Consider the following 12,552-nt stretch of genomic DNA (forward strand, 5'->3'; position numbering starts at 1 on the left):
CTACGGGCTTGGCGGCAATAGTGTTAAGGAAAGGTAGGGTAAGTGATACTTTTTTGGTTAAAACAAAATAGTTTTTGTTAAAAGGTTAAAGCACTATATTCTGATAGTAATAATTGCTATAGAGTGTTTGTTCAGTAACAGGAGGTCTCCCTGTCTCTCCAGCTCTTTAATAAACAGAAGTCTCTCCAGCTCTTTAATAAACAGAAAATACATTTTCAGGTAGGTGACACCATTTCAGCCAATCGGAAAGCGAGTACCCATTTATCAGCTTCATTTTTTATAGAGTTCCAGTTCAGTTTTGTCAGCTCATTCCTTTGTGTCATCACTTCCAATTTCACTTGTTTAATCCGTAGCCTGTCTGAGTTCTCTGTCCTGATTCGATAAAATTGGTATCCTAGACCTGAAAATGAATTTTCTGTTCAATAAAGAGCTGGAGAGACATGGAGACTCCTGTTACTGAACAGACACTCTATAAGCTATTTAACACTTATTTTAACCAAAGGAAATCACCTACCGTACCTTAAATGTTAGATTATCGATAAAATCTTAGTGCTTAGCCAATTATTTGAGGGGCCACCCGTTGGGAATCGCTGTACTTAGAAAAAGCTGTACTTAAAAAAAGATAGTGAGTAGGAGCCCCATAATGCTTCATTATCATTGCAAACAAAACACAAAAGGTGCTCTTCTTGTACATAATGGTTCTGTGCTTCTTTGTTGACTCATCTTTCTGCAGTTTCTACCCCACTGTTAAAAAAAAAAAAAACTAAACTAAAGCTGCATGGGTGGCAACAATGAGCTGTAAAAACGTCTGGCATTTTGTGAGATACGAGGAAAGCGCTGAGCAGGCAGCGGTGGCCACGGCCAGCGTTGACACAGTAACATTAATAGAGCCAGACCGTGACAGGTCCCTGCGAGGGAGTGGAGGAGCCGGCTTTGGCTCCAGCCATGACCCCCCCCCCCCCCCCACAAATAAATTGTTGCTGTTGGGTAGAAACCTTGTAACTCCATAAGCTGTGAGCTTGTGGGCTTGTAGATCTTCAATTCCTTACTATTTTTGAAAACTATGAAAGTGTTTAACCCAGAACCAGAAATAAGTCAGGCACTGAATGAATGAGTTAAGACCTGTAACACATCTGTGTAATCTTAAGATTTCTTTGGCTATTCAAAAATAGCGAAAATGTGTGCACATTTTGGAATATATGTTTTAAAGAGAACATTTTTACTCATATCTTTGCTTCTGGGGGTCCCTGGAACAAAAATATTTTGAGATGGGGGTCCGCGGCCGAAATACATATCATTTTGGTGATCCCTTGACATGAAAAGGTTTGAGAACCACTGACATAGTAACACAAGTTTTTTTCAAAAAAACAGTTGGGATTTAGAAGACATTTTTTGTAGAATCGGCCTCAGGTCTTAATGGGTTAAGTGTGTCTGTGGGTGTTTTTAAGTTTTAATACGAGCTTGTGGCACAAAACATTTTCAGATGGGGGGGGGGGGGGGGGGGGGGGGGTCCGCAGGCCAAGTAGCTACATATCAATTTGGGGGGTCCTTGGAATGAAAAGGTTTGATGTTGACATGAGAATGTTTGAGAAACCACTGGTTCACACAACATTGGAAACACGCCCAAATAAGCAAATATAATTTAGTAACAAGCCCCCCCCCCCCCAAAAAAAAAACAACAACCCACAACTACCAATAATGGACATGCAACTTCACAGAAAACCAAGCCCAAAGTCACTTAGAAATAAGCGGGACATGGCAACCACTCCATGACGTGCTAAGTCGCTAACTGGATGAGCTCAGTGAATTACCGCATTGAGAAAGACAGATATAATTATCCCTTAGTGAGCACTTTTTATAACCGCCGACCGATTCCCTGCATGAGTCTCCTGTATTATGCATGTGGGGATGAGCGAGCGAACGCCGTTAGTGGTGTGGCCTGAACAGCATATTGTCGGAACCTTGATATAAGAATGTGAAAAGAACATGGAGAATTAGGAGGGGAGAGTCGCATAGGGTTTCAAAGGGAGACGTCATTTTCTCCAACTCTTTGATTAATCCTTGATGATTAGGACGTTCAAACGATGAATCCTATCGAGCGGCAGGAGAGCGAGACAAAAAGGGGAGGGAGGAAGAATAAAGGTTCAAGAGGCAGGCAGACGGAGAGAGAGAAACAAAGACGGATAGCATAGGAACGGGGGAAGGTGAGAGATGAGAGAGAGAGAGATAGAGAGAGAGAGGGAAAAAGAAGAGATACAGTGGTGGAAAAAGTACTCGAATGTTTTACTTAAGTAAAAGTATCAATACTGCAATGTAGAAGTACTCTGTTACAAGCAAAAGTCTGGTGTTCAAAATATACTTGAGTAAAAGTACAACAGTATTGGTATCAAAATGTATTTAAAGTAACAAAAGTAAAAGTACTATAATGTTTGAAAATAGATCTTTGGACAGATCTACAAGCTCAAAACGTGTCGCGATGCGACACGTTGTGAGCTTGTAGATCGTCTATTTTCAAATAGCCATAGGTATAAAGATAAGGCTTAAGTGGTTAACGTATGCTTTTTAACGTAATCATTTATGTCTATAGACAATTGGAAATACTACAGTAAAGTAAAAGCACCTCAAAATTGTACTTAAATACAGTACTTGAGTTAAATGTACTTAGTTACTTTACACCACTGAGAGAGAGAGACAAAGAGAGAGAGAGAGAGAGAGAGAGAGAGAGAGAGAGAGAGAGAGAGAGAGAGAGAGAGAGAGAGAGAGAGAGAGAGAGAGAGAGAGAGAGAGAAGAGAGAGAGAGAGATGGACGCACACACACAGAGACACAGACAGAGAGCATTGCTATTCAGCTCTCATAGTATCACATTACAGACCGGCAATCCATAAATTCATGAATCTATGCATGAGTGTCTCTGGAGCAGAATTATATATAGGTAAAGCTGGGGGGAGAAAAAAAACAAAAAACTAATAACTGGTCTCACCCATGTACAGGACACAGGGAATCAATTTTGTACCAACGCCAAGAGACTACACACAGCCAGTGAGCACACACACACACACACACACACACACACACACACACACACACACACACACACACACACACACACACACACACACACACACACACACACACACACACACACACACACACACACACACACACACACAGCATAGACAACAAAATACCTGTGCGTGTTGGGGATTCTGTCTGTTTCCGTCACGGCGGTATATCCCGCATACCAGTTCCGCGGCATTAGCATTAACTTTAGCATATACATACACTTATACATACAGTACAGCTGTACCACTGTGTAGTGAAAATCTGTGTGTTGTCAATTTGCAACGCTTTCCCCGCAATAACGGATTCTGGGGTTAACCCATTAAGACTGGAACTGTGTCATTTTTAGATTCGAGCTAAAAAGCATTATTTTACACTTTGGGCTATTCAAAAATAGCAGATATACAAGCTCATAGCGCGGCACCGAGTGCCGCGCTATGAGCTTGTAGATCTGCTATTTTTTTTTAAATCGTGAAAATGTGTGCAAATCTTTGAATATATATATTTTTAAAGCGAATATTTTTAACTAAAATCTTTGCTTCTGGGGGGTCCCTGGAACAACATATTTTGAGGGGGTCCGCGGCCAAATACATATAATTATGGGGGTCCTTGACATGAAAAAGATTGAGCACCACTGATATAGAAACATAGGTTTTTCAGAAAACTGTTGAGATTTAGGAGACATGTAGAATCGGCTTCAGGTCTCAATGGGTTAAAGAAGAATTCCAAATTACCTTTTTCTTACCTTTATGTGATGTTATTATGTCCTATAGGACGAGAAAAAAATCATAACTCCATCCCGAGGTCCACCGCAGCTAAAGACCTCGAGCGGGCGGTCCATGCGCTAGATCGCATATTTTTTAATAGCTTTTTTTTTGTCGTTTTTTTTTTAGATCTGACGTTCATATTGACAGAAATCCCTCCTCGGTGTTTGTGTTAGATGGGCCCCTCCGGAAGTCTCGCGAGACGAGATTTCACCTGTGATTTACATTACATTACATTACATTACAGTCATTTAGCAGACGCTTTTATCCAAAGCGACAATAAGTTCATTCAACATAGGTAGGGAACGAAACTACTAATCACCAGAAGTCTTAAGTGCATTTCCTGTAAAAACAAGCAACCAAGAGTATACCTAGCGCTAAGGTAAAAGTGCAATATATCAGCTATCTACTTTCATAAACACATGAGATAAAATAGCCAAATCAAATGAGCACGAGCTAATAGATCCAATACAACAATACAACAATAGTTCCTACAACTAGTTAACAACAAGCAGGCCAGGCAAAGAGGAAGGGTAGTGTTTCCTCCACCACTGTGGGGCCAGAACAGAAAAAAAGTCGTGACCGTGTCGATCGACCAGAGGGACCGTTGAGTGGCGAGGGAGTCAGTCGCCCCGAGGTGGCAGACCGGAGTGGTCGGGCAGGGGTGTGGGCATTGACCAAAACCCGGAGGTAAGAAGGAGCTGTTCCTTTCACTGCCCTATATGCTAGCACCAGGGTTTTAAACTGAATGCGAGCCGCTACGGGGAGCCAGTGCAGAGAACGGAGAAGGATAGTTGTGTGAGAGAACTTGGGGCTCTAATGCTTTTAAACAAATTACTTTTAAACCCACTAACTATATACAGCACTGATACTCTGAAGCAAGCAAAGTACAGCTAAGCAACCTGCTAATACAAGAAAATATATACTCAGACTACAGGTGAGTCGGGCAGTTACAGAGTTCCTCCAGGAGATTTGAATAGCACATTTCATCCAAGTCCGCTTGTAAACACTACGGCGGCCTGTTTGGGACAAAAACACCGTGGCGAGGTTTCTGTCATTATGAATGTCAGATCTCACAAAAAATATCAACGATTAAAATACGCGATATAGCGCCCGGACCATCCGCTCAGGTTTATAGCTGTGGTGGACTCGGGATGGAGTTATGAAATTATTCTACTGTACTCATCCTAGGTTACAATAATATCATATTTATAAAGGTACGAAAAAGGTTGTCCGGAATTCTCCTTTAAGTGGTTAACTGTGTGAGGCGCTGAGGCCTGAAGCCACAATACCTTAAATGAAATTGACTCGTAAATGACAAGGAAGTGTATTGTAATGAATCTGTGTTACATCGCACCAGCAGTTAATTGCCTTTCATATCGCATTATTTATTCATTTATTCATGTTCATCATGACAGAGAAAAAAAAAATACTGTAATGGCGAAAACAGACATGTCATTTTGTGGGAGATTGTATACATGTATAGATTTACATACACAGTATGTAAGGCGTTTAAGAGACACTCGTGTCGACAGTGACCTACAACCGGCCCGGTGAGAGGAATAAGCTCATATTTCTAGGGCTGTCACAAGCAGGAAATGTTACTCGACGAGAAATTGTCGTACAAATTAACGATTTAGTCGTGTTTTTGCCACTGAATGTTGGAACGTGTATAAAAACAATACATTTCTGCCTGGCTTTTAGGCTTCGTAAACAAACGTTGCACAGGGCAGATATGACATATCAGTGAATTCACATTTCCACACATGGAAAGTGAATTCACGCCTTAAATATACAAAGAAGTTACTGACATGTTCAATGACTGTATACTTTTAAATGCATTTTTTTTATAGTGGAAATAGAATAAATCTACAAGCTCACAATGTATGTCACATTTTGACACATTGTGAGTTTGTAGATCTGCTATTTCCCCCCCCAAAATTTAACATTTTTCAACATGGAAACGATTGTGACTATTAGGCAAAAAATAATGGCGATCAGACAATGATGTATTAATTGCGACAGGCCTATCTGTATTCCTGGAACATGCATCCACACCATGCAGACATCTAGATGCAGCAAGAGAGAGAGAGAGAGAGTATGCAGAGATAATAATAATCGTTTTGTTTTCATTTTCACTTGCAACTTGCAATGAGCATAATGGAGGAATAATCTCCCTAATAGACTAATTTAAACGGCTATAGTACCGAACTTCATAGTTAACTAACGCTACACTCTAAATCTGCTAGAGCGGCTCTGCATGGCAGCCTATAAGAGGTTGGTGTGTTTGTGGGTGCGTGTGTGTGTGTGTATGTGTGTGTGTGTGTGTGTGTGTGTGTGTGTGTGTGTGTGTGTGTGTGTGTGGGTGTGGGTGTGGGTGTAAGTGCGTGCTTACGTCTGTGCGTGAGTGTTTGCCTGTCCCTCTTGTAAACTTGTAGAACGGCTACTTTCAGTTTGCGACATGCACACTATATTATTTTAAGATTAAAGAGTATTTGAATTGGTAGAATACATGTTAAGAAGCATCTTACATAAAACCTTCTTCAACTGGTTGGCTGTGTAGAACATTGGTTCTCAAAGTGGGGTCCGGGGACCCCCAAGGGTCCTTGGGGGATACCAGGGGGTCCCCAGCAAACTTAGTTGATATAGCATCACAATCATTTTAACCACTTTAACCATATTTATGCTATTCAAAAATAGCAGATACACAAGCTCATAGCGCGGCAGGCACCGAGTGCCATGCTACAAGCTTGTGGATCTGCTATTTTTGAAAAATCCCTGGCACAAAATATTTTTGAGATGGGGGTCCGCAGCCAAATACATATCATTTTGAGGGTCCTTGACATGAAAAAGTTTAAGAACCAGTGCTGTAGAAGATCACTTCTCACTCCCAAAATGACAAATGGGTGACTCCTTGGGACGGACAAAGTCCCAAGAAGTCAAACGTTGACTGGAAGGGGGGGCTGAAACAGCACATGTTGACTAGGGGGGATATGAGTTACGATTCTGTCACTATCGGGACATTAACTCGAACGGTCCGCTTTAGACCTTTTTTGGCGGACCCTTCCGCATTCCTGGAGTGCGGAAGTGCCCGGGGACGGCACCAGATGACGTTTGGTCACATTTGTCCCAAAACGTCACGATAGACCGTTTGAGGAGTGAGATTTTTGTGAGGTTTTCTATTCTATTCTATTCTGCTTTAATCCATGCATTTCTTCTGTGTTTCCGTAGAGTCCGACGTGGCAGACTTTGACGGCAGGAGCTCTCTTCTGTACCGGTTCAACCAGAAGTCCATGTCCACGGTGAAGGACGTGATCTCTCTGCGCTTCAAGAGCCGCCAGGCCGAGGGGGTCCTGTTGCACGGGGAGGGGCAGAGGGGGGATTACATCACTCTGGAGCTACACCGCGCCAAGCTGGCTCTCTACCTCAACCTGGGTAAGAGGCTGGGGAGGGGGGGTCTACCTCAACCTCTAGCCTGGGACCAGACAAATCTGCGAGTGCAAAAAAAAATTGCACTCTGCGATTTGGATCTGGCACCGCTCCATATATAGAGAATCCATTTCCTGCTCCAGAAGACGTGTGTGACCAATCAGGGCCCATTATTAAAATATGGGAGACTGTAATTGGTAGTTGGTTGTAGGTCTAACCAATTGCGTCGAGGGCCATTGTTTTGATCCAAAAAAATGTTCTCATGGAAGCACCAGACTCATATCCACGCAGTGATATAGTCTGGCTACGCGAGGCTAGGGGGTCTCTACCTCATCCTGGGTGAGAGGCTGGGGAGGGGGTCCTTGACATGAAATAAATGTTTGAGAACCACTGATTTAAACAACATAAACAAACAAAATAAGCAACTGCTCTTTAGAAACGAGCCCAAAAGAAACGCAACCTGCAACTTTTTTCAAGAGACTTTTCAAGCGACAGAAAAACAAGCCAAAAGTCGCTTATATTAAGCGGATCTGGCAACCCTGGTATTACATGCGTTTTCATAAATTTTAAAGTTGATGATACAGTATGCTCCTAGGGCTTCTCCTACATGGTTCTACTGAGTGAAGACCCAACACTTGCTGCCCTTCCAGCCAATAGCATTAGTTTCCGGATGCTTTTTGGTACGGGAAATTCCAAAGACGGTAGATTTCAATTCCCCGAAATAGTGGCTTCAAAACGTGTGTGTGTAGAAACCAATGGGTGACGTCACAGCTCCCTTCATAATATGTTTTTACAGCGTATGGGTGGGGGGGGGAGGGGGGGGTCACACTTAACTGCTCTCAGGGGGATGAAAGGATGGATTGATGGGCCCATTTTAAGCGATCGGCGTCATGGGAGAGGTCCTGCACGATTTACAGTAGCTCTCTGTGTGTGTGTGTGTGTGTGTGTGTGCGCGCGCGCGCGCGCGTGCGTGCGTGCGTGCGTGCGTGCGTGCGTGCGTGTGTATGTGTGTATGTTTGGCTTTTCCAATCACCACTGGAAACAACTCTCTGTCTCTTCCTCTCTGTATCATTCTCAATCACTCTATCTTATATCTATCTATCTACCAGTGGTGGAACAAGTACTCAGATATTTTACTTAAAGGTAGGGTAAGTGATTTTCTTTGGTTAAAATAAGTGTTAAATAGCTCTATATTTTGATAGTACTCATTGCTATATAGAGTGTTTGTTCAGTATTAGGAGTCTCCTTGTCTCTCCACCTCTTTATAAAACAGAATATGCATTTTCGTTTCAGTTTCATATCCAATTTTATCCAATCAGGATAGAGAACTCCATCAGGATATAGATTAAACAAGTGAAATTGGAAGTGATAGTGATGACACTAAGAAATGAGCAGACACAATTGGAACTGGAACACTATAACAATGAAGCTTAAAAATGGGTACTTTCTCCTGATTGGCTGAGATTTTGACACCTACCGGAAAATGTATTTTCTGTTTATTAAAGAGCTGGAGAGACAGGGAGACTCCTGTTACTGAACAAACACTCTATAGCAATGATTACTATCAGAATATAGTGCTTTAACCTTTTAACAAAATACTTTTTGTTTTAACCAAAAAATATCACTTACCCTACCTTTTAAGTAAAAGTAGCAATAACACAATATAAACATACTCTCTTACAAGTAAAAGGCCTGTGTTCAAAATGTTACTTGAGTAAAAGTACAAAAGTAGTGCTTACAGTGTGTTGTTATTGTGTTGTGTTACAGATGACACCAGGCTGAGGTTCAGCAGTGGCCGTGTGGCCGTCACACTGGGCAGTCTTCTAGATGACCAGCACTGGCACTCTGTCCTGGTGGAGCGCTTCAACAAGCAGGTCAACCTCACCGTGGACTCTCACACGCAGCACTTCCGCACCAAGGGAGAGGGAGACTCCCTGGACGTGGACTACGAGGTGGGTTTCCACATTATTATGGGATAATAGAAGCAGTTCCACAGAACTGTTCATTATAGAACCACGACCCGTTTTGACAGAGGTGCCTGCGGCTGCTGTCCATGGTTCTAAAGTAACTGTAGCTGCTGTCCATGGTTCTGAAGTAACTGTAGCTGCTGTCCATGGTTCTGAAGTAACTGTAGATGCTGTCCATGGTTCTGAAGTAACTGTAGATGCTGTCCATGGTTCTGAAGTAACTGTAGCTGCTGTCCATGGTTCTGAAGTAACTGTAGTTGCTGTCCATGGTTCTGAAGTAACTGTAGATGCTGTCCATGGTTCTGAAGTAACTGTAGATGCTGTCCATGGTTCTGAAGTAACTGTAGATGCTGTCCATGGTTCTGAAGTAACTGTAGCTGCTGTCCATGGTTCTGAAGTAACTGTAGTTGCTGTCCATGGTTCTGAAGTAACTGTAGCTGCTGTCCATGGTTCTGAAGTAACTGTAGCTGCTGTCCATGGTTCTGAAGTAACTGTAGTTGCTGTCCATGGTTCTGAAGTAACTGTAGATGCTGTCCATGGTTCTGAAGTAACTGTAGCTGCTGTCCATGGTTCTGAAGTAACTGTAGTTGCTGTCCATGGTTCTGAAGTAACTGTAGCTGCTGTCCAGGGCAGTTATGGCCCCTGGCGTGGCCCCTGGAGGCCACATGTGATCCCTGGTATGGCTATTGTGATGGCAGTAGTACCTCTAGGAAGGCTCTTATTTATTCAAGTCTTATCCCCCCAGCAGCAGCTCACAACAAAGGACGTTTCGGCCCTCAGGCCTTCCTCAGCGTAGGATGAAGGCCTGTGGGCCGAAACATCCGTTGTATGAGCACTGAACCGTGCACCTTGTAGACATGTACTTTGAACTACTCATCTGATGAGTGCTTGCTTCTTTCTCTTTCAAGTTATTCTGATGGCAGTCCCCTGAACAATGTCTGTGCCAAGTTTGGTGTGGATCGGAGCAGCAAATAAGGATGTTATGTTTGTGACGCCCGCGGTCGACCCACCCTCCCGCAATTTTAACATAGGGTAGTGAACAAGCAAACAAGTACATCTATAAAGTACACTCAAAGAAAACCTAAGCCCTATAAAAAACAAATCCAAAATAGCCGATCTGCAAGCTCAGAAAGGGCTGTATGTTGTGACGCGTTGTGAGCTTGTAGATTGGCTAACAAGTCCGAAATCGGGACAAATCGGCTGCACAATTCCCAACACCAATGTAATCAAAAAAGTGAAATAATGGGCGATATATCGGCCGTACCGATATATCCGTCACACTGTGCTGTTCACTGCTCCGGCTCCCATGTAGGGCATGGCATCCAGCTGTATGCAAAACACTCAGAGATTTGATTCACTGGAGTGAAGCTGTTTGTTCAGTGTCATATTGAATGACTGGGTTAAGTATACAGTATGCAAAAGGTGGAGTCTAAAAAGCCAGTGGTGGAAAAAGTACTCACATGTTTTACTTCAGTAAAAGTATCAATACCGCAATGTAGAAATACTCTTATTTCTTCAAAGCTGAGCTTCGGGGGCATCCCTCTGCCTGGCAAGCCTGGCACCTTCCTCAGGAAGAACTTCCACGGCTGCATCGAGAACCTCTACTACAACGGCATCAACATCATAGACCTGGCCAAGAGACGCAAGCCGCAGATATACAGCGTGGTGAGGACTTTTTACTTTATATTATAACTCGCTATCTATTGTATGCCACGACGACTGCACCCTTCCACTGCAGGCCCACTAACCAGTGGTGGACCGAAACAAAGTACAAGTAAACAAAGAACGCATTGACATAAAACAAGATATTTAAAACAAATATTATACGAGGTTGCTTATTTCTCTCACTAAACATGGCAACGTTTTTAGATCCTATATGGTTGCTTATTTCTCTCACTAAACATGGCAACGTTTTTAGATCCCATATTCTGAGAGGACATTGAGCCCTCATTGGCTAAAGCATTGGTTCTCAAAGTGGGGTCCGAGGACCCCCAGGGGTACTTCAGGCGGTCCCCAGCTAAATGATGGACAGGGACCCTTATGGGTCCATTTGGTTCCATTTGTACACTCTCAGAGTTAAATTAACATTGATTTTACAATATGAATTGGGGTCCCGGAGACATACATGCCATTAAACGGGGGTCCGTAGCCTAATGCATGTCATACTGGGGGTCCTTGAAATTAAAATGGTTGAAAATCACTGCTAGAGAGCCGTGAAAATCTTCTATTATGGGGGTCCCTGGCATATCTGTTCAAATGGGGGTCCGCGGGCTAATACGTGTCTATTTGGGGGTCCTTGGCACGAAAAAGTTTGAGAACCGCTGGGCTAAAGGACCAGCCAATGAGGACAAAGTAACGTAAAAGTCAGGACTAGCGAGTGGAGATGTAGACCAGGTTTTGCAACCTGGTAAAAAAAAAAAGATGTACACACAGATATACAGCGTGGTGAGAATGCATACTTCATTAAACTACCTTACAGCACTCGTCAAGTCATTAGGCGTTCAACGTCTCACTAGGGGCTCGTTATTTGAGCTCGTTTTGTAATACTCAGCAAGGGGGGGGGGGGAAAGATTTTCGCAATGAGCACGTTTTTTAATTGCCCTTTACAGCGGGGATCCCACGTGCGCCCGAAACTGTGAGCAACGGATCTCATGTATAATCACATTTGGATTTGAAACAAGTCACCTGGATTTAAGGGATTCGGGGGCCAAAAATTGCCTTACCTCGGATCGGGGGGGGGGGGGGGGGGGACACATCTATTTCTGCTTCATCATTTCGTTCCGTCTGATCCCCGACCACACTGTGCCATTAACCCTTTATGACCGGGAACGCATCTGTGTGTCATTTTTAGATTTATTTTGGCTATTCAAAAAACATTTTTGCAAATTTTAAATATATATATATATTTTTAAGCGAACATTTGGAACTAAAATCTCTGCTTATGAGGATGCAAAAAAAATCAGTGGTGCTTAAAACCTTTTCCATGCCAAGGACCACCCAAAATTATATGTATTTGGCCACGGACCCCCATCTCAAAATATTTCGTTCCAGGGACCCCGAAGCAAAGATTTGAGTTAAAGATGTTTGCTTTTAAAATATATATAAATTCAAAGAGTTGCACAATATTTTTTTTGCATAGCCCAAAGAAATCTTAAAATGACACACAGAGATGCGTTCCCGGTCGTAATGGGTTAAAGTTCTAAATCTATGAATGGATTTCGCCCGGGGCACCAGCTATCATTCAGAGTACCCGTCCCCCCTCCCCTCGCACAAAGCAAGACGAGAGGCCAAAGAGGCACGTTTCATTTCAGAACGCCCTCGCCCCCTTCCA

At 43.0% G+C, this 12,552-nt stretch overlaps 1 protein-coding gene across 1 annotated transcript in view; it reads left to right on the forward strand.

The window, feature by feature from the left end:
* LOC311064464 (contactin-associated protein-like 5) overlaps positions 1–12,552 on the forward strand; it is a gene marked incomplete at both ends in the record, with an annotated part of 145,723 nt that overhangs the window by 46,682 nt on the left and 86,489 nt on the right. Inside the window, 3 exon segments of the mRNA XM_084084294.1 lie at positions 7,057–7,260; positions 9,022–9,206; positions 10,743–10,886. Coding sequence (XP_083940420.1) covers positions 7,057–7,260; positions 9,022–9,206; positions 10,743–10,886 — 533 coding nt within the window.

The sequence above is a fragment of the Gymnoscopelus microlampas genome (genome assembly GCF_963454915.1).
Source record: "Gymnoscopelus microlampas genome assembly, chromosome: 17".
NCBI lineage: Eukaryota > Metazoa > Chordata > Actinopteri > Myctophiformes > Myctophidae > Gymnoscopelus > Gymnoscopelus microlampas.